This window comes from Choloepus didactylus, chromosome 12 (genome assembly GCF_015220235.1).
Source record: "Choloepus didactylus isolate mChoDid1 chromosome 12, mChoDid1.pri, whole genome shotgun sequence".
NCBI lineage: Eukaryota > Metazoa > Chordata > Mammalia > Pilosa > Megalonychidae > Choloepus > Choloepus didactylus.
Window position 1 is genome coordinate 80,113,980 of NC_051318.1, and position 24,014 is coordinate 80,137,993.

A 24,014-nucleotide genomic window follows, 5' to 3' on the forward strand; every position below is an offset into this window, starting at 1 on the left:
CAACCCATAAGTTTCTCACAGATGGTAAATGTTTATAAACACCCACAGATGTGTGCACAGCTGACTCTAAGTTATCTGCAGTAATAGGGGACATGGAAAATTTAGATTAACTTACAATACAAACCCTCATTTAGCTAGTTTCAATCTCCTTTCTCTCTGGACTTTTTAGCACAGCTATTAATGAAGTAGGAAATTAATCTGATTTCAACTTTTCCTTTTATATTGATTCAACATACCCCCTGATGAAAGCAACTAATATGCACAAACGTGGTTCACAAGATGGCTGACAAGAGGGAGCAATGGATAAGTTCCAAGCTTAGGGAAATACTCTGAACAATGGAGAATTGTTCATATATGTGTGTAGTTGCATGTCTAGTAAGAAATTTCAAGTTACCAAACCACAGCAAGCCACTCACTTCAAGAATATTAGATATCTGAGTTCCCTGGGATGCCCTTGGACTTCTGGCCTCAGTTAACAATCGTCTTTTCTCAGATAAATCTTTCTGAAACTCTAATCTCATCTTCTTGTTGGAATGTCAGACTATTTTCTGTCTCATAGTGAATGAAGATGAAGAAATGTAACATAAAAGCCCAGAGCACCAAGAAGTTGCTTCTTTTGCCTAATTTCCTTTGACCTAAAGGATCTTGGCCCTTGCTCTTCTCTTATTGGTTTTTAATAGAAAACTTTCATCATTTTTATCGTTCTCCGTGGTGCGTTACGATGTTCTTCACTTGTCCAGGCAAGTTTAAAGGGCAATTTTTGATGGAGTCCACACATAGCCATGGAACCTTGTGAACTGAAGAGATTATTTATAGAATGAACTATGAAGGGCAACTGTGCTGCTAGTCCTGGTGACCTACAGACTCTGTAGCAAGTCTTCCAGACTGAGATGTTCATGAGTTAATGCAAGTTGTTTTCCAAAGTTTTCTTCCTTGAGGAAGGTATCCCTATTCCAATTTATTGCAGAGAAAAATGAATGATTCCTAAATAGCAAGGTAGAAATATTCCAAGATGTATAAGAAGTGGATGCATAATGGATCAGGTGATAATCAAAATTAGTGTCAAGAATTGAATGGTAGAAGAATATGGCACTGAGAAAGAAAGAAATACACCACTGGAGTCATCCAACAGATCTATATCTTTTCAGATAAATGATGCATGTATTTAAAAAAATTAATTTTTTTTTGCAGCAACATATATACAACTCAAAATGTACAATTCGGTGGTATTAATTATATTCACAATATTGTGTTAGCATCACCAACATCCATTACCCAAACTTTTTCATCACCTCAAACAGAAATGCTGCACTCATTAAGCATTTTGTTTTTGATTTGTTGATAGGGAATTTCTTTTTTTTTTTTTTTTTAAATTAGAGATGTCATATGTTTATAGAAAAATCATGCATAAAATACATAAAATTCAGAGTTCCCATATACTACCTTATTAACACCAGTTTATGAAAGAACATTTCTGTAATTGTGTTATTAACTATAGTCCATCATTTACAGTAGGGTTCACTGTGTTGTCCTGTGTTTTGTTTTGTTTTTAATTTTTATTCTAGTAACATATATACAACCTAAAATGTCCTCTTTTAACCACATTCACATATGTAATGCAATGCTGTGATTACATTCCCAGTGTTGTACTACCATTACCACCATCCCTTATCAAAACTTTTCAATCAACCCATATAGAAACTCTATACAGTTTAGGCCTTAACTCCCCATTCCCGCAATGAGAAGAGTGCCTGGGATGCAGAGTTTAAAGATACAGAGATCCTTCTATGTATACTCACCTTAACCAATTGTTAAAATTACTCATGGGCATCTGGCTTGAACAGGTGGTGCTTGGGGCAAGGGCTCCTGTGCTAGGAGGGTGGCTGCCATGGTAACCGACAGAGGAGCCGGACCACTGGGCAGTAGGTACACACCTGATAGCCCCACAAGTCATGAGACCCACAGGGTGGGTCGGCAGCCACCCCTCCCTCTGTGTTCTTTGTATCCACCCCTCCCTCTGTGTTCTTGTTGCTACTAGAGCCAGGAAATTCCTTTTGCCACTTTGCTGTATTGCCTCTCCCTTTTCTGTATCCCATGTTTGCCTTTCTTCCTTATTTTGCAGCTTTCCAGTAGCTTTCTAAGAAAGGATGCATATAAGCTTTTATATCTTTAGGCTTGCATGTCTGAAAAATGTCTATCTTCTATCCTTACCTTCCTGGCAAAGTAAAAATTTCTTCATTGGAAGTAATTTCTCTTCTGGCATCCAGTGTTGATATCAAGAAGTCCAGCTCCATTCTGATTTGTTTCCTTTGTATGTGATCTGTTTTAGTTTGTTGTTAACTTTCTGAAACTTTTAGGATTTTCATTTTATCCTAAGTTTTCTGGAATATTGTACTTGGCATGAGGAAAATGATATAAAGGAAAGTTCCTACCAGATCACTCGTGTATCTTTTTCCACCTGCCCTTTAAGTTTAGATGGTTCCCAAGATCTTGTCTTCCCTGATTGAGTCATATGCCTCTAGCACCTAGGAGACAAGGAAAAGGTCTTACCCTGATATTTCCAGACCTTTCTCAGGGCCAGACCCATAATGCTGAATGAGTGTTGTTTTGTAATATGGAAATGACTTTCAAAAATATTAGCTAATTTTTCGTCAGAGTTCAAGGTCAGAATTTCCAGCTAACTTCTAGAAGTTACCTGGAGTTCTCTGCTAGCATTTCTCGCCAACCTTTGTCCCCCAACGAAATCAATATTTTTAATATTTTTCCTTTCTTCCATACTTTTATTCCTTTAGTCATTGACTCCAGAGGCCTCAGACAGGTCTGACTCCCTGCTTAGCACCTCCGCCCTCTGCCTGGCCCCACTTCCTATTCATTCCACTTTAGAAATATCTCATCCTTAAGTCTCTCATCTCCATGTCCGTTGCCACTGGTGATGTTTAAAATTCATTTATGAATTAAACAAGGTGGTATGTTAGTGAGACATAGAAAAGCTTAAACTATTGCAGGTTGTCTGTTTAAAAGAATTTTCACAGCAGGAGACAGAATAAATATTTTGAATATAAATTGACTTATAGTTAAAGAAATTGAATTTATTCTACAGTAAAAAGTTTCTAAATTGTATTTCTCTAGTTTGTATTAAAATAATTAAATTAATTATTTAAACTTTATTATACCTTATCTTTGGTTTTCATTCATATCTTTGGTTTTTGTACCTGCTCTTCCTTCTGCCAGGAATGCCGAGTCTAACTCCTACTTATTGTTCAGATCATCATTCACTAGAAGCCTTACATCTCTGGTAACTCCATGCACATCCCTCCTGTACTTAACACACTTTTCTGCCTCTTGAAGACAGAAAACATTTCTTGTTAACCCCTTGGGGCCTAGGTATCCTCAGGACTTAGGAATGCCCTGTCACATGGTAGGCCCTCGGTAAACACGTGCAGTATGAATGTTCTAAATGCATTTGTTTTTGTATTTATTTATTTATTTAACTTTGTATTTTGAAATATCTTCAAATTTGCAAAAATAATACAAACCCCATTTAGAGAATGCCAATATACCCCTATCACCCCAATTCCCATTTCACCAATTTTAGTATTTCACTGCATTGCTCTATCATTCTATCATTCTGTCATTCCATCTATCTATCGTTGGTCTTTCCATCTTATTTATTAATCAATCCGTTTTCTGAACACTTGAATTAGTTTTCCTTGAACATTAGTACCCATATACATTTCCTAAGAACAAGGATATTTATTTATGTAACGACCTTAAGTGCAGTTATCAAGTTCAAAAAATTTAATATTGATATAAAGCTTACAGTCTTATATTCTTATTTTTTTCATATGTCCCCAAAAGTGTTCTTTTTGGTCTTTTCTCCTACATTATTAGATCCTATCCAAGATCACATATTGCATTTAATTGTCATTCATTTTTTAGATGCTCATTCATTTTCTTTAATTGTGGGAACATATATATGCAACATAAACTTTCCCATCTCAACCACTCCTAGGCATCCCATTCACTGGGTTTGCACTGTTGCGGTACCCTCATCACGTTCCATTACTAAACCTTTCCCATCTGCCCATCTGCCCATACAGACCTCTATGCCCTTTATACAATAATTCCCCCATTTCCCTATCTCCTACCCATGGCAACCTGTACTCTCATTTTTGTCTCTATGAACTTGTATGTTCTCTGTTATTTTCTTTATAGTTACCACGTGGCTTAAATTTAACTTCCTAAATCTGTAGCAATCTCATTTGCTTTGATATCAATTTAACAACTTCACTAGCATACATAAACTATGTTCCTTTACTCCTCATTCCTCCACCTTTCTGTAGCTCTAGTCACAAATTGCATATTTATACATTATGAGTCTGAAACCACTGATTTATCAGTACATTTGTTGCATTTGCCTTTTAGATCCTGTAGGAAGTAAAAAGTGGAGTCACAAACCAAAAATACAATAGTACTGGCATTGATATTTACTCATGTGGTTACCCTCACTGAAGATCTTTATTTCTTCATGTCTGTTGTCCTTTCCTTTCAACCTGCAGGATCCTCTTAAGCATCTCTTGTAGGGTCCGTCTAATGGTGATGAACTCCCTCAGTTTTTATATATCTGCAAATGTCTTAATATCTCCCTCTTTTTTGAAAGACAATTTTGCCAGATTTAGAATTCTTGGTTGGCAGTTTGGGGCTTTCGGCACTTTAAATAGGTCATCCCATTGCTTCATTACCTCCATAGTTTACAATGAGAAATTGGCACTTAATCCTATGGAGACGCCTTTGTATGTAACATGCTGTTTCTGTCTTGCAGCTTTCAGAATTCTCTCTTTATTTTTGGCATTTGACAGTTTGCTTATAATATGCCATGATGTGGGTCTGCTTGGGCTTATCCTGTTTGCAGTTCATTGAGCATCTTGGATGTATATATTCAAGTGTTTTGTAAAATTTGGGAGGTTTTCAGCCATCATTCCTTTTAATATTCTCCCTGCTCTTTTTCTCTTCTTCTGGGATTTCCACAATGCGTAGATTGGTACGTTTGATGGTACACAGGTGCCTCGGGCTCTGTTCACGTTTCTTCTTTCTTCTTTCTGCTCCTCAGACTGGATGATTTCAATGGTCTTATCTTCAAGTTCTCTGATTCTTCTACCAGCTCCAACCTGTTCTATCAAGGGAATTTTTGATTTCTGTGACTATGGTCTTCAGCTCTGTTTGGTTCCTTTTCATAATTTCCATCTCTCTTTTGATAATTCTCTTTGTGTTCATCTATCATTTTCCTGATTTCTTTTTTTTTTTTTTTTTTTTTTTTTTTTGTCCATGCTTTCCTTTTGTTCTTTGAGCCTATTTAGAAGCATATTTTTAAAGTTTTTGTCTGGAATATCCCAGGTCTGATCCTCCTCATTGATGGTTTCCAAAGCTTTCATCTTCTCCTTTTCCTGGGCCATTTCTTCCTATTTCATTGTATATTTTGTAACCTTTTTTTGAAACCTGTGTATTATGATATTTTAATTTGTTATTGCTGGAATTTAGACTCTGAGTCATCTGTTCCTTAAGATTGTCTTTAACTAGTGTTTTGACTGAGCTTTTCTTGAATGGTACAACCCGGGAGCTAACAAAATAACAGAAAAAAAGCAAACACCTTCCCCAGTCTTTGCAGATTGACCTGCTGGAGCATGCTCCTTCCGAATTTATCCATACAAAGAGTTTAGAGAATAGCTCAAGGCCAAAGTGTAGGGTCCTTCCTGATCCTTTCTGGGCATGCCTTTTTTGGGGGGCAACCTTTGTGGCCCTAGGAATCCCCTTGTTTCTTCACTGTCCTGGACACTGCACTGTATATCCTATAGCCAACAAACCCTTGCCCTAGGCAGCCACTTGACTGCTTTCCCACAGTGTTCCATAGGAGAGTTCCGTGAACCACCTTATACATGTAGGACAAGTTCTGGGATGGTGATTCCCTCAGGCCACCACCAGACAGATTGGATCAGAAATAATCCTGCCAGGATGTGCATGAGGGTTACCTTGTTCCCTTCAGAAGTGGGACCAGGGATCTGCACTGGGATCGGTCTGGCTTTGTACCAAACAAGTATGGGATGAGGAAAAGGCCAGCTAGGGCTCCACAAGATCCTATTGGTTTTAAGTAGCCTTTTTCTTGATTCAGTGCTCACCCTGTTACGACAGTCCTTTAACTGATTTCCAGAGCTTTGAGAAAGATGTTTCTGCCAGTTCTTACTGGTTGTTCAAAGCTTCTCTGGATAGGCAGAGCCCGGAAGCATCTCATTGCCCCCCTGATCACGGCAGGCTCTAAATGCATTTTTAACATTTGGAGTTACATCTTCATTATATGTCCCCATCTTACACGTTAGTTTTATTTCAACACTCTACTTGTACATCAGATAAGAGTTTCCTTAGAAATGTTACATGATTTTGTCTGTAACTAAGGGCATAATCAAATATGCTATAAAAGACTTATTTAATTCATAATGTATCTGAAACAGTGCTTAAAACATTTCATAATAAGTAGATATTTCATAAACTTCTTAGAGTTCACTATGGACTTCATTTATGAATTTATTTACATGTATTTTTATATTACTTAGCAATTTACCAATTGCTGTCATTTGTATTATCTCATCAGAGTCTCTCAACCCTAGACAGGTATTGTCTCTATTACACATCAGGAATGATTATGCAACTAGTCTGATGTTACAGGGGTAGTTGGTTGAGAGCTCAGCCTAGAGCACTGGACTTCCTACTCCAAGTATTTGTTTTCTTTCCGTTATGCCATGTAGGAGCACAGGAAAAGGAAAAGCATTGACTCAGGATACAAGATTATTTTATAGGTTCCAGGTGAAGAATGATGGAGAGGAGAGAGACTGTGGAAAATCACAGGTAGTTCCCTTTGTCTGAAGACGTTTTTGCAGTAGTTGGAAATGAGAGAAAATATTGGAAAAGCAATTGGAATTACCGTCAAGGGCTCTGCATGGCAAGTACAAGAGTTTGACTTTATATTGCGAGAACTGAGAGACATTGAAAATTTGTGACTGGGAGATGGAAGATAATTTTGCTTTAGGACATTTAAATAATATAATGTATAGGGTGAATTTAGAATTTCAGAGAATCTGAAAGGAAAGTGACTATCAAGGCTACTTGTATCATATTTCAAGTGAAAATAAACTTCAATAAGCAAAGAGTCAATTCAGCAGATATTGGGGCATTTGAATCAACAGGATGTGGCATCCAAGTAGATTACGGGACAAAAGAAAGAAGAAACAAAGATGTGCTGTTTACACTGGTGATGGGAATTCATTCCTACTGCTTCCCTGGTCTCCTCTCCATCTATGGCCTTTATTCTCCTCCATTCTTCGTCCTTCCAACTGATCATATCAGTGTTTCATTTATTAACTTAGCCAACATATATTTATTGAATACCTTGTATGTAATATTATCATTTTGCTAGATGCTAGAGATACATGAAAGCCACATTCCCTCCTCAATGAGCCACTTATTCTGAAATGTTTCAAGCACTAGTCTAGTAGTAGAGACAGTCAAACAATACGATATTGTAAAGGATTTATTGTTCTGTGTACCATATGCCACATGGACATGGAGGGGCACCCAGTTAATGTCAGTTGGGTCAGAGAAGGATTCTCAGTTCTGTCTTGAAGGAGAAGTAGGAGTTAGCTTGGTTATGAAGGAAGGAAGATAGTGTATAGAGAGAAGAGCATGTTGAAAGGGATGGAGGAGAGCACATAGAACTGTGTATAAGTTGTCCAATTAGCCTAAATACGTCAGCATCTATCTCCTAAGAACAAGTGGAGCATTCTACCTAATGGCAATATAATTTTCACACTCAGAAAACTTAAAATAGGGATTATATTATCTAATATCCAATCCACATTCAAATTTCCCCCAATTATCTGAACAATATCATTTATATTAAACAATAATGTCATTTATAATTTTTTCACAATCTGTAGCTAATCATGGATTGTGCATTTCATTAGTTGCCATGTCTCTTTAGTCTCTTTTAATCTATATTAGTTCTCTAGCCTTTCCTTGTCTTTCTTCCCCTCTCTTTTTCCTTCTCTTGGTCTTTCATGATATTAATAGTTTTTTAAGATCCTAGACCATTTTTTTCATGGACTGTCTCTCACATTAGATTTGTGTGATTGTGTTTTTGCAATTAGATTCAGATTAAGTATTTCTGTGCATAATAGTACATAAGTTATGTTGTGTCCTTCCAGTGCCTCACTTCTGGAGGCAACTGATGTCAGTGTGACCCTTTATTGGTGATGCCAAATTTGATTACTTGGGGTCAGGTGTTATCTGCCAGATTGTGCCTTATCCTGTTCCACCACAGCCTTTTACCCAATGGTTTTTGCAACCATGGGTGATTCTTGCCTGAAACAATTCTTACTATGTGAGTTGTGTTTTGGTGATTTTTTGATTTCCCTTGTTTCTTTGGCATCTATTATTTGACATTATTTTAGTAAAGAAGAGCTTTCCCTTCTCCCTTTTTAATTTGTGACTACTACTATTCTTATGTACTATTATTATAATTATTATGTACTAATATTACATACAAGGTATTCAATAAATACATGTTGACTAAGTTAGTATATTAATAAGTGAGGTACTGATATGATCAGCTGGAAGGACTAAAAATGGAGGAGAATAATTCTTTTTTTTTTTTTTTTTCAATGTGTGGTAACCATTCCAATCATTACTTATTTGATGCCCCAAATCATCTTAAATTTTTCCAAGGCATCCCATCAATCTAGCTCTTTTGCTCTTTTAACACTTCTCTGTCTTATTTTTTAGCACTTTCTTATTTTCTGGTACAACAATATATTCTTGGCTCATTTCACTTTCACTGACTAGCCCTAGAATCAGCCATTTCTTCAAGTGCTCTGGTTCCTTTTAGTGAGTAATGGGATTTAGAAACCAATATCTGAGGGCTGGGTGTGCTGATTTGCTCCCGAAGCATCATTGCTTTTTGTCCCTTTTGGTACACAAAGATAGGAAATGCTTCTTCCTTTCTTCCCATTCCATATTTCTATTTCCTTTTCCCACAGTGACCACCCCTGTTGCCAACATCAACATATTTACTCATTTGCTCAATCTTTAAAATCCGCATAGTCATTTCAGAATCACTACATCAATACCATTAACAACAACAAAACTACTAAGGAAAGTTCAAACTGTTCTAGTAGTTTGTTTTTTTTTTTTCTTAAAGTGCATGCCATTGAGGGTGTTCAAAAGTTAATTGGATTAATTCTTATTTCCCCTTCTTAAGAGTTAATGTTAGGAGGAGCTAAGACAGCAGCATAGAGAGGAGTGGAAGACTGTTAGTCCCCCTGGAACAATTCATAAACAACCAAAAAACTAGTCAATTACCTGGAATAACTGCAGGGAGACAAACGTGACTGCTCACTCCTCACACACCAACCTGAATTGGGAGGAATGCCTGAGATTGCAGCATAAAATCTGTAAGTAAAAACTGTGGACCTGTGAGAGCCAAGAGCCGAAAACCCCTCCCTCATGGAAGCCTCGCGGACCTAGAGAGCAGCACTCTCTGAACAAGTGAGTGTACCTCAGCCCAAATCCAACTGGGGTTTTAATGTTAATTGCTCAATACAGACAGCGAATCCCCAGCAAGCAGACAGAGGCTTTTGGTGACGACTGACCTTGGGACAGCCAGGAGACATATCTGTCTCAGGGCAGGGAGCCCAGAGGATTGGGTGCAATCTCTGGCCTACGGGTGAATCTGGGAGCTTTCTGTCCCTTTCTCTCTCTCTCAACCTGGGCAGCTCAGTGGAGAAAGCCTCAGCTGTTTTCAGCCCGCAGCACTTTGCACTAAAGAAAGTCTCCACCATTTTAAAATCACAGCACTCTGACCAGCAGAGTCAGAGAAACAAAGAACTTATTGATATGCAGATGGCATAGCTTCCCAAGAGGAAAGGGAGGGGCCCAGCTTTTCTACTACCTGTCTTACATTTGGGACCAGACTCCAGAGCCTGGGGGAGGAGAGCTGTCGGCCACATCCCCTTAAACACCAACTTGTGATAGGCTGACGGGGCACCTGCCAGGCAGAAAAACACAGGGTGTGTCAATCCTCTAAGAAAAACCATCAGGGAAACCAGATACTGAACATTTCCTCCTTCTGTGACCTAAGCCTGTTCTCATCTGGGAAAACCTGATTGGGGTGGCCTAGGAGGTCAGATGCCTAGACAACAGAAAACTACAACCTACACTAAGAAAAATGAAGTTATGGCCCAGTGAAAGGAACAAACGTACACTTCAACTGAGATACAGGAATTTAAACAACTAATGCTAAATCAGTTCAAAAAGTTTAGAGAGGATATGGCAAAAGAGATAAAGGCTATAAAGAAAAAACTGGGTGTACATAAGGCAGAAATCGAAAGTTCAAAAAAACTACCGGCAGAATCTGTGGAAATGAAAGGCACAACACAAGAGATGAAAGACACAATGGAAACACACAACAGCAGATCTCAAGAGGCAGAAGAAGACACTCAGGAACTGGAGAACAAAACACCTGAAAGCCTACATGCAAAGGAGCAGATGGAGAAAAGAATGAAAAAATGTGCACAATGTCTCCAGGAACTTAAGGACAAAATGAAATACAAGAATGTACGTATCATTGGTGTCCCAGAAGGAGAAAAGAAGGGAAAAGGGGCAGAAGCAATAATGGAGGAAATAATCAATGAAAATCTCCCATCTCTTATGAAAGACATAAAATTACAGATCCAAGAAGCACAGCGCATTCCAAACAGAATAGATCTTAATAGGCCTACACCAAGACTCTTAATAATCAGATTATCAAAAGTCAAAGACAAAGAGAAAATCCTGAAAGCAGCAAGAGAAAAGCGATCCATCACATACAAAGGAAGCTTAAGAAGACTATGTGCGGATCTCTCAGCAGAAACCATGGAGGCAAGAAGGAAGTGGTATGATATATTTAAGATACTGAAAGAAAAAAACCGCCAACAAAGAATCCTATATCCGGCAAAACTGTCCTTCAAATATGAGGGAGAGCTCAAAATATTTTCTGACAAACAGACAATGAGAGACTTTGTGAACAAGACACTTGCTCTACAGGAAATACTAAAGGGAGCACTACAGAGTGATAAGAGAAGACAGGAGTGAGAGGTTTACAACACAATTTTGGGAGATGGTAGTACAGCAATGTAAGTGCACTGAACAAAGATAACTATGAATATGGTTGAAAGAGGAAGGTTGGGAGCATGTGAGACACCAGAAGAAAGGAGGAAAGATAAAGACTGGGACAATATAACTCGGTGAAATCTAGAGGGTTCAACAATTGGGATAAAATGTACAAATACGTTCTTTCACGAGGGAGAACAAGCAAATGTCAACCTTGCAAGGTGTTAAAAATGGGGAGGCATTGGGGGAGGGATGCAATCAATGTAAACTAGGGACTGTAACTAACAGAATCATTGTATTATGCTTCCTTTAATGTAACAAAGGTGATATACCAAGGTAAATGCAGATAAGAGGGGGTTATAAGGGAGGGGTGTCAGACACTTGACATTGGTGGTGTTGTCTGACTCTTTATTCTACTTTCATTTAAGGTTATCTTTCCTTTTGCTGCTTCCTAGCTGTCATTTTTTTTTTCCCTCTTTCTTTTGTTTTTTCTTTTGCCTCTCTACCTTCTTTGACTCTCCCTCCTGCCTTGTGGAAGAAACGTAGATGCCCTTATGTAGATAGTGGTGAAGGTGGTGAACACATAAATATGTGACTATACAGGGAACCATTGATTGTTTACTTAGGATGGAATGTATGGCATGTGAACAAAACCATCTTAAAAAAAAAAAAAATGGGTTGATGATGAAACCTTGAGGGCAATATACTGAGTGAAATAAGCCAGACACATAAGGACAAATATTGCAGGGTCTCACTGATAGGAACAAGCTATAATATGTAAACTCATAGACATGAAATATAAGGTACCAAGATATAGGACAAGGCTAAAGAATGGGGAGCAGTTGCTTAGTATGAGCAGAATGTTCAAGTACGATGAACTTAAGTCTTTGGAAATGAACAGACGTGTTGGTAGCAAGATGTGAGAATAACTAGCAGTGCTGAATGGTGCATGAAAGTGGTGGAAAGGGGAAGCTCAGAGTCTTATATGTCACCAGAAAGAAAGTTGGAGGTCAAAAGATGGGAATGTATAAAACTGAATCCTGTGGTGGGCAATGCTCATGATTAACTGTTCAAATATTAGGAATTTCTTCCATGAACCAGAACAAATGTATGACAGTACAAGTAGAAGTTAAGAATAGAGGGGCATATAGGGAAAAAATATATACCTATTGCAAACTATATACTACAGTTAGTAGTATTTCAACATTCTTTCATAAACAGTAACAAATGTACTATACCAACACTACGAGTCAACAATGGAGGGAGGTTGGTTAGGGATATGGGAGGATTCGAGTTTCCTTTTCTCTCTCTTTTTTTTTTTCTTTTTGTCTTTCGCTTTATTTCTTGTCTGGAGTAACGAAAAGGTTCTAAAAATTGAAAAAAAAAAAAAAAAGTGTGGTGATGGATGCACAGCTGTATGAGGGTACGAGGGGCAATTGATTGGATACTTTGGATCTTTGGATAATTGTACGGTATGTGAAAAATCTCAAAAATTAAAAAAAAAAGTTAACGTTAGCGACATGATATACAGGTTCATTTGTTTCCATCTGTTTTCAACTTTAGGGTGCTTTCTTTTTTCTCATGCTTGCTCTTTTAAGGCTTTAGTTTTTTTAATGTTTCCTTTTACTAATGAAATATATTCACTACCTTAAATATTTGGCATTACCTATAATTCTTTTTAGGAAACATACAGTTGAGTTTGAGTGTAAATTTTCAAAGATAGCTAGGTGGTTTCTTTACTTATTAAGGTGACTGAAATATTCAGTGTATTTTAATTTAAATAGCCTCCTAATGATCTATAAATACTCTTATTTTCCACCCATTTTTTTCCTGATAATACCTACAAAATTTAGTACTTTCTAAAAATATGAAACAGAGCCAGATGGAAACAGGGATACATACTTATATGTATATTTCTCTTTATAAACTGTAAATGACTGTGTTAACTGTACTCTACTGCATTCATTTGTCATCTGTTCTCAATAAAGGGATTGCTTCTCAAAAACAAAAAGGAAAAAAAAAAGAATTAAAAACACGTAGGAGAATAGTTTTCCATTACTTTGGACATAGCTATATAGCATACTTCTGGTTTCATAGGGAATCCCTGCAAATAACCTCTTTGTAAGGTGCAAAAAAAAATGTCTTCACAGTTTTCTTGAATTCATGTTGGGCCAGTAGTTTCTTGCAGATTTTTATCCCACTTCCTTTGAATAATATTTAGCATAGATGACGATAAATAGCTGTGAATTTTGCAAAGATAATCTATTGTTTGTAGCAACAATTCTCTATACAACCACATCCATCATTAATTATAGACAATATCAGTTTAAACTAATCATAACGGGATATGTCCTTTAGATCTTTGAGATCCTCTTTTCGTTTACTTTTCAATATAGAAGATCAACTTTTCATACATCCCACAAAAGTTTGTGGTGATTGTTCTATGTCACATTGAGTCAGGAAACAATTATCCTCTGATCTGAAAAACCAATTGTTGGTAAAATGTTCACAAAAGTTAGGATGAAAATATAATTCTGTACAATGAATTCAGACAGCAGAATCTCAATAAGAACAACAAAAACTGTCTCCAACACCTGGTCTATTTTAGAATAGGAGCTGATGCCTTGAAAATACCCCATTTCTACAAGGGAAGTGTGATTTATGATAACCTGAGACCCAGATATGACTGGAACCACATTCCATTTAAAGTTATTGTGCTGTTGGACTATAAAAGCAGTGCTCAGAAGTGAATCAGTGGAATTCGGTCCTCTTTAGTGTACAGTAACTGGGGCACTAATGAGACAGATTTCATTAAAAGACAGTTGATTTATGAGAGACTTGAAGTCCTAGCTTATTTTGAAATTGCTGGTTTAGTTCTGGCATCTGATCTTTTCTCCCCCTACCATCCCCATCACCAGTTTCTTTGTACGCTTTGACATCCCTATGGTAACCCTGAGCTGATGGAATTCCCTGCATCTCTTTTCTCAGAGGGCGATGAGACAGGAGTGATGGATAGTCTGCTGGAGGCCTTGCAGTCCGGGGCTGCCTTCCGCGACCGAAGGAAAAGGACACCGAAGCCGAAAGGTGAACACGGTACTTGTTTCATGTTACTTTCTAGGGAACTATCACAAAGAAGAACCCATTTAAAAAAAAATTCTTTTAAAATCATGTGTCAGGAATACAGTGCTTCTGGTCAACAACTGTTCAGAAGTTTCCTATGTTTGCTTAATCTTTCCCTTGCAGTTCAAATATCACAGAGAGAGAGATGTATTCCGCTTGGCCTATGTCAGTAGCACGTTAACAAAATCAATGCATTGGACCTAGAAAATCCTGATTAGTGTGACAGGCCTCATCTGAAGAACCATTTGTGCTTTATCCCATTGGAGTTTGCAGTAGCATAATTAAATGGAGAGTAAAAGTTGTAGCATTGTATATTGTTTCGAGTATTTCAGGTACTGAAGCATTAATTTGCTTCTAGAAATATTTAACCTTGGAAAAATGTCTAATACTGTTAGACTTCCGGAGATGAACAGACCTCAGTATTAAAGTGTCTTTTACTTTCTTTTTTTTTTTTCCGACAGATATTCGGCAGAGTCTTAGTCCAGTTTCTCAGAGGCCTGTTCTGAAAATTTGTAACCATGGTAATAAACTGTATTCATAATTTGCACATTCTTCTTCTCTACTTTTATCCTGTTAATCTGTGATTTTAGTAGGCTGCTATGAAGTTCTCAAGTTTCACTATAACTAAAATAGTAAAAATGGGTGGATATGCATAGTTGCTATAAGATCATGTGCTATTTTCTATCCTTACATTATTGTCGTGAGGTGATGTCTTAGGCACGTCTCGAGTGATTTTTTTTTTATTTGAAGTTACCTTCACACGTTTCTGATCAGTGTTGTCCATTGCCCCATTTAAAAAACAATGTGCTCTTTTCACGCTATTTTAAGTAGTGGATTTACTTTACATCAAGATACAACTTAAAATATTGGATCTGTAATGTGTTTTACTCTGTTTCTAGTAAGTTTGAGATAATGTGAGCAGTATTTGGTAAAATCATAAATACAGATGACCTTCTTGTAATATTATTGTGGAAAGATGTACTAAAAAACTTGAATGAAAATGAAGTTACAGTAAGCCGGACTCTGATATTTATCTGAGATTAACTTCAAAAATACGTAACTCCTACCTGCCCAAACTCATCTATGCCATTTTGTGTTGATGATGCTTCATTTACTTTGACTCCCCTCTCCCTGGTGCTGTGTGTTAGGGAGTTCTGCTTACTTTGCATAGTCTGAATCACATTCATCCATTCTGATTGCCATTTATTCAGAGTGAGATTGTCACCAAAGTTTGCCAGATTTATAAAAGGAAAAATACTGGAGAGATTTCATTCAAGGGTTGTTTAGATGGTGCTGATGGTTTAATTTCTAGACCTGTGAATGTGTGTCTGATTAGAGAAACTTGCACAAAATTTCTAGGGTAGCCTAAAAAAATCATGAGGTAAGTAAGCAAAAGCCGTGGATATGATAATATCTTAAGAGCTGCATGGATCCTGGCTGACCAAGGTAAAGTGTGTGTGTGGGGGGGGGAGGGGGTGCTTAATAAATGAAAGGGAAGATTAGAATCTGCAGCAGATTTTTTTATAGGTCTTTTGACTCTTCACCAGTATGATTTTTTTTGCTTTTCCCTACCCTAACAATAAGGAAAAACAACTTGTAATAAGTCAGAGAAACCCATTGTGGATGATTAAGTAATTCCTAATTTGGAGTTTGTGATTTAGAATCATTGTGATATACTAAATCATGGCAAAGGAAATGGAGAGTAGAGCTGCCCTGGAACTTAGAGGTGATTTTACTTTGTAGGTAAATAAATGGAAACCCACAGAGACTAAAACTTTCCAAGGAGTACAGAGCTAATCAGGGACACAATTGTGAACATAGTACAGTTCTATTCCCATTATCTTTTTTTTAAAAAAATTGTGCATAGGTACTTGGATTTTTTTATTATTAATAAAATATGTAAATCACTAACTCAGACCCCACTGTTAGTCTTTGAAGAAAAGAATCACAATCAAACACAATAATGGTGCTATGATTATAATGGTATACATATACCCATATTTTTAAAAAGAAATATTTTAGGTATTATTTGGGAAAAGTTATTTGCAATAACTTTGTGCACTGGCCCGGGGTAGCCCAGTGCTTCCATGGCTGTTATGTTAGTAAAGTGAGCTACAATGGCTCAGCTATAATTACTTCTAAATTGTGATATTCCCATCCATTATATAAAAGCAGATGAGCATTTTACTTCTAGCTTTAATAATGCCAATATACACTATCTTGTTATTAGGCTATAGTGGTAGTGCAGCCAGTAGATTATACATATAGCAAGCTAAAGGAGATATGTCATAAAGATCAGATACTCTTTTCAAATATAAATTTAGTGGATTAAAGCATTTATAAAAACATTTTTTTGTTGCTGATATTTCTGTTGTGTTTTCCCTTCACCTTTATAACCAAGTGGAAGGAAATCCAAATGACTTAATTCATCTCTTAAGAACTATATATATAAAGATTTATTAGACGAGACATTGAAAAATGCAGGATTTTGTCAAGGCACATTTCTTCATTTGCAAAGAAAATCCTAGTCATTTTTTAATAAAATTTGATATTAGAGTCCATTTTTGTAATCCTTCTACTTCTAAAAATTACTTTGTTTTCTTCTAAAATACTAACCCTACAACTGAAACCTGTGATTGTAATGTAACATTGAACCTATTTTACTTTTTTACTTTCACGCACTTAAAAAATTGTCTGACATTTGTATTTTCTACAAGTATACAGTAGTTGATATTGATTTCATAACCTTTAAGTTTGACGATCTTCCACAATTATTTTTTCAATTATTTTACTTCCTAAATAAAATGATAATAATGGTAATAATAATGTCTTTATATTTACTGAGCTTTCTAAATGCCAAGCCCTGTGCTGAATGTTCGATATATGTCATCTATTTAATCTTCTCAATAATCCTATGAGGTAGTCAATTTTTTTTTTTATTTTTTTTTTTTAATCATCATTTTATTGAGATATATTCACATACCACGCAGTCATACAAAACAAATCGTACTTTCGGTTGTTTACAGTACCATTACATAGTTGTACATTCATCACCTAAATCAATCCCTGACACCTTCATTAGCACACACACAAAAATAACAAGAATAATAATTAGAGTGAAAAAGAGCAATTGAAGTAAAAAAGAACACTGGGTACCTTTGTCTGTTTGTTTCCTTCCCCTATTTTTCTACTCATCCATCCATAAACTAGACAAAGTGGAGTGTGGTCCTTATGGCTTTCCCAATCCCATTGTCACCCCTCATAAGCTACATTTTTATACAACTGTCTTCGAGATTCATGGGTTCTGGGTTGTAGTTTGATAGTTTCAGGTATCCACCACCAGCTACCCCAATTCTTTAGAACCTAAAAAGGGTTGTCTAAAGTGTGCGTAAGAGTGCCCTCCAGAGTGACCTCTCGGCTCATTTTGGAATCTCTCTGCCACTGAAGCTTATTTCATTTCCTTTCACATCCCCCTTTTGGTCAAGATGTTCTCCGTCCCACGATGCCGGGTCTACATTCCTCCCCGGGAGTCATATTCCACGTTGCCAGGGAGATTCAGTCCCCTGGGTGTCTGATCCCACGTAGGGGGGAGGGCAGTGATTTCACCTTTCAAGTTGGCTTAGCCAGAGAGAGAGGGCCACATCTGAGCAACAAAGAGGCATTCGGGAGGAGACTCTTAGGCACAAATATAGGGAGGCCTAGCCTCTCCTTTGCAGCAACCGTCTTCCCAAGGGTAAAACTTATGGTAGAGGGCCCAACCCATCAAACCACCAGTCCCCAATGTCTGTGGTCATGTTAGCAACCATGGAGGTGGGTTAGGCGAATACCCCTGCACTCTCCACAGGCTCCTCAAGGGGGCACTACATCTTTTTTTTTTCCTTGTTTTTCTTTCTTTTTTTTTTTTTTTTAACTTTCCCTTCTTTTTTAAATCAACTGTATGAAAAAAAAAGTTAAAAAGAAAACAAACATACAATAAAAGAACATTTCAAAGAGACCATAACAAGGGAGTAAGAAAAAGACAACTAACCTAAGATAACTGCTTAACTTCCAACATGTTCCTACTTTACCCCAAGAAAGTTACATAATATAGCAACATTTCTGTAAACTTGTTCCTACTATATCCATCAGAATTTAACAGACCATAGTCATTCCTGGGCATCCCCAGAACGTTAAATAGCTTATCTGTTCTTCTTGGATTATTGTTCCCCCTTCCTTAATCACTCTCTACTGCTAGTTCCCCTACATTCTACATTATAAACCATTTGTTTTACATTTTTCAAAGTTCACATTAGTGGTAGCATATAATATTTCTCTTTTTGTGCCTGGCTTATTTCGCTCAGCATTATGTCTTCAAGGTTCATCCATGTTGTCATATGTTTCACGAGATCGTTCCTTCTTACTGCCGCGTAGTATTCCATCGTGTGTATATGAGGTAGTCAATTTTTAATCTCCATTTCCTAGTTGAAAAAAACAAAACAAGGATTAAATAGATTATATAGTTTGCTTAAGGAGCAGAAGTCCAACTGAGTTTTGAACATTGGTTCTATCTCACTTCAGAGTTCAGGTCTTAAATGCTCTGCCATGTCACTCTCTACATGTAGCTGCTTGAGTCAGTATCTAATTCCTTTGCCATCCATAAGCTGATGAGCCAGGTGTGTTCATTTTTCTTTTCTGACATAAGCATGAACTACTGAGATAAAAGTTCTCAGAGAAGTTCTGTAGACTCTGGTTGCCTCATCTCTTGTCCCTAGATTTAACCACTAGATAGGACTCTTTTCCTAATGAACCTTGGATTACATCTGGAATTAATTGTGACCACTTTTGAGTTCAGAGTGAATAGTTAACTTTTTTTAGTTTCTCATTTTTATTTTTTAATAAACTTTTTATTAAAATGTCTATATTAATTCTAATAAATATATACTGTTAGATCATAGAAAATTGAAGTTTAAAAACTGTACATCCAAAGAAAGATCCACTCAAATTTATCTGCAGTTTTAACCCTTCATTGTCTGTATGCGTTTTTAAGCCATAGCTATAGTCCCAAGCTTCTTAGATTTTTTTTTTTTTTCATATTTTTTATTTTGTAATCAAAAAATCCTGATTAAGTATCTTATGAGACCTTGGGGCTAAAATACTCCAGTATATATTTTGGCAAAAGTTGACCTTAAACATTTTAACTCCTATGGACTTCAGAAGCCAAAAGCACAGAAATCATATACACTTGAATCATCTAGTTCTCTACAAAAAAAATATTTTAGTTAAAACCTTTACTGAGATTATCTTTTGCTTTGCTTGTTAAAGCTTAGGTAAAAATTACATGTTTGCTGTTTCTCCTTGCTAAGCCTTCATTCATTCATTCAGCAAAATTTATTGAGCACTTAAGCACTTAAGATATGGAGATGAGGCATATCTCTACCCTCCAAGAATTCACCATCCAGTTTGGAGACAGACCAATAATAATTTCCATACATTTGGTAAATGCCATGATAGAGGTAATGCACAAAGCTTTGGGAGTTTTGGGAAGACTGGGAAGAAACACCCAATCCAGACTTGGAGATGAGAGCAGAATCCCTCTAGAAGGAGCTGAAGTCCAAGCTGAGTTTTAGTGGAGTAGAAATAAGCCCAACAACCTGCAGTAAGGGTGAGACAAGAAGCAGTAGCAGCATGTGCTCACATTTTCCCTCAGCCATTTCTGAACCCTGGTCTGAACCCCACAGAACTAATAGTCATATATGTCTGTTAACTAATAGAACCCCACAAAGCCAATGCTCTAATAACACCCTGGTCTTCCCATTTTACAATGCTCACTACCCTTGAAATGTTTCTTCAATGTCTGCCCAACTCCCATGAGTTCTCTCAGAGCAGGGGCAAGGCAACAAAGGAGGATATGTTTTGTTCACTGCTGTGACCTGTTACTTTAGTGTGGCTGGTGCCTAACACATAGGTGTTCAGTAAGAATGTGTTGAATGAACAGGTGTGCTTCTGTTTAGGCTTGACTGGAACAATTACTATATATTGAGGAGCAAAATCAGGTTTGTTGATGTTACTCAAAAAAATGGGAATTAATATGCCAGTTGGCTAAACTCCAGCTGGGAACTCCTTTAACAACCTCTTATCTTCTCCCTAAAATGTTATTTGTCATCAGAAGTCCTGGATCTGTGCTCCCCAAGGTTATTAAACTAGATGTGGATGGTGGGATTCACTCTTGATTGGATTATTCACTGTTTAGAAGTGCAGGAATTCTTCTTATTAAATTTTTTTCTCTTGCTTAGTCAAGCAAAGTCTAACAATAGTAAAACAAAAGAAGAAAGCATCTGTTGAGTACAGGATATTTTGGATATTATCTAGTTTCTTTTCTCTTCACAGTGCATTCCAGACCTACAGATTTTCTGTAGTCTTTCACATCCTCTTTTAAGTCAAGATAATCCAAATATTTATTAATGCATGTTTTATAAATATCATACCATATTTGGGTGTTGGTGATTCCGCTGGGCCTGTTTTTTTTTAAAAAGGAACAAGTAGAGAAGAAGTAATACTGAGAGTCTGATGCCAGGCCAAGGAATTTGAACTACTGAAGGGTATTTGAGTAAAAAATGACAGATCTGAGCAGTTTTCCTAGAACTGAAGTGACAAATATAAGAGAGTAGAAAGAATTAAAAGGATTCATAGTCACTCAGTGCCACAAGGATTGGATAAAAGGATTGGGGAAAGAGTCAAAGAATATATCGAGGTTTGAGGCCTAGAGCTTTAGGTTAAAAGAAACTTCAGGTAATAGAATCCTTGCCTAAAAGTTGCCTAAATAATACAGACATTTATTATCCCTCTCAAGAAGAAGCCTGGAGGTGTAGCAGTGTCCAGACACGGTCAGCACTTCAGCAGCCTCAGCTTCTCCATTCCCTTGGCTTTCCCCTCATAAGAGTAATATCATAATAGTTTATACTTATTGAGGACTCATGAAACACCCTTTTCTGAGGGCTTTGCAATTATTCATTCATTTATTGCTATATGGTAGGTACTATTCTGACACTGGAAGCTTTGGTGTCTTCCTCTAGGAAGGCTGCTAGAGGTTCAAGTGACAGAACCAGAACTGAACTCATGCCAGACCACTCACTGGCAAAAAAGGGAGATTTTCATGATTGGCTTAGACTAACTATGACTCAGCCCCACAGGCTGGGCATGTGGCCCAGGGATCTGCAAATCTTTTCTGCAAATGGCCAGATAGTAAATACTATTCATTTTATGGTACATGGTGTCTGTTGTAACTACTCAGCTCTGCAATTCTAACCCAAAATATATAAATGAATGGGCCTGGCTGTGTTCCAAAAAAATCTTATTTATGTATACCAAAGTTTGAATTTCATATAATTTTCACATATATTTTACAAGTTTCATTCTTCTTTAGATTTTTTCCCCCAAACATTTAAAAAATGTAAAAGCCATCCTTAGTTCTCAAGAAATATAAAACCTGAATGCTGGTCAGATTTGGCCTGGGGCAAAAGTTTGCTGACCCCTGCCCCAAAAATAGAAAGAAAAGGAGATGGGCTTTGGGTTAGGCAACCCAAGGCACCTGCCACCCCTGCACATATTCTGGACCATGTTGGATGCCAAAGGGCCCCATTTTTATTTTTTGAAAATGTCCTTCTGGCTGTAAATGATTATATTAAAGGGAAAAAAAAAAGCTTTGGCTTACATTGATAAAAACAATTTTGTAAGAATTATTAACAAAAGAAAATACAAAATTTATAAATCTTGCAGGCACCCAAGAGTAATTTCTTAGACCCCAGTTCAAAGAACATACTTGTTGGCATCTGTTTTCCACTGTTTCTTCATTTCTTTTCCTTTTATCTTTTTTCTTTTTCCTCTGTAACCTCCAGTATACCTTTGAGTGACTGGTAGTTTTCAGGGTACGTTAATTCCTGTTCTCTTCAGGGACTTCACTTCCTCTGTGCACTCTGTAAGCTCTCTGTAAAACTTTTGTGACAGAAGCTTCACGAATTTGAACTGCTAAGCTACACCTTACGGTGCAACTATCTGCCTACAATTTGACTGGCATCCTCATTAGATGGCTCTCTTTTCCTTAAGTAGTACAGCGGGATTTTTTTCCCCACTGAAATGGATATAGAGTAATCAGAAAGAATTCTATAAACTATATGCAATTAAAATCCCTAATGATAAAACTATTTAACTGTGACAAAATAAGATAAAACATAATCAAAAATTTAGGCAAACAAGTATTATACACTTTTAATGAACATCCATATCCTAAACAAAATATTTCTATATTATCTTTATACTAAATCAATTCTTAATAGTCTTAATTTGGATTTGATTATCTATTTTTACTCTTCCACTTATATTTGGAGCTTGGAGAGATTTTTATAGAAATGAGATTGTATTGCCTCCAGGCACAGCTGCTTTGCCACTCTAAGATTTGAAGTCAGAATTAAGTGTGAAGCTAGTTAGATATCTTTGAATTAGAATATTTCTCTACAAAATAGACTCTGAGGGAGACATATAAAATAGGTTTTATTGTTGATGCATCAAAATTTCACATATACCTGTCTCCCCTCCCAAATCCATTTAGTCTTGAGTTCTCTGATTTCTTGACCTACCTTTTCCCCAAGCTACAAGGATTTATCTTGAGGCAGAGTTATGGAATTTCTAAGATTTTCAGTGGCATCTTCTGAGTACCAACTGCCTTAAAGCTTCTTTTTCAAACCAGTCCTTGTCCAGAGAAACTTATCTATCAAAGTAGTGTATGTTGACAACTAGCATTTCCATTTCTTTTAACTGAATCCTACCTTAAAGTATAAAGAGCAAAAGGAACAATATGGTAAAATTACATGATTTTTCTAAATGTCATTGGCTTATTAAGAATATTTTCTTATTACCTTTCTGATGAACTTGTGCCTGCCAAATAACCTAAGAAAGGGAACTATTAAAATTTGAATTGTTTTTGCCACCCTCGTACTTGGGTTTTCAAGCAGAATCAAATGCTACCTGTAGCTGTCAAAAGACAAATATTTTGTAAGGAGACTTTTCTAGGCCAGGAATGTAAAACCAGTCTGGGTGATGTCACATTTTATTCAAGCAGCCTTTGTATTTATTATGTAGTCAAGCAAAAGGAATAACGGACTCAGCAGGGCTCTTACTTACTTGTGGTAGACCAGAAGGCACTTTTTTCCCAATTTGTAGTCAGGGCAGGACAACCTTTTGGCATAGTCATTATCAAACAGGCTTTTAATCATGAACAGGTTAGAAAATTCTCAAGTAGCGAGGACTTCGAGTTGATTTTAAGGACATTTACAAGAAACAGCAAATACCCTTCATTTAATGAACATTCACAAATGCATGCTGAAGGCTGGGAAGAAATTGGTTGAAAAGGAAATAAAGAACTACTGTAGAAGAAAAGTAGTATCTTTGACCCCCTTGAGATAGTTGTTTTGATTCATATGTCTCTTGTTATGTTTGTGTTTGGTAGTGGACTATAATTCTTACGATTTTTTTTTTTTTTTTTAATTCCCTCCCTTTTTTCTCATTCTAAATGTCTGTCTTCCTGTAACAGGTTCAGAATCCGGGTCTATCGGGATTTAATGGACAGGCCTTAAAAGCTTCTTAAATCCTTTGAACTTTTGTTTTAAATTTTGTGTTTGGGCACTTTTCCTTCCTGAGGAAGGAATCTGTTGATTTCCTCAAGATTC

General features: G+C 36.8%; 1 protein-coding gene across 1 annotated transcript in view; it reads left to right on the plus strand.

The window, feature by feature from the left end:
• Positions 1 to 24,014, plus strand: part of DIAPH3 (diaphanous related formin 3) — a 584,600-nt gene that overhangs the window by 435,261 nt on the left and 125,325 nt on the right. Inside the window, exons 26-27 of the mRNA XM_037800254.1 lie at positions 14,182 to 14,277; positions 14,775 to 14,834. Of these exons, the coding sequence (XP_037656182.1) occupies positions 14,182 to 14,277; positions 14,775 to 14,834 (156 nt within the window). The remainder of the gene's footprint in view (positions 1 to 14,181; positions 14,278 to 14,774; positions 14,835 to 24,014) is intronic.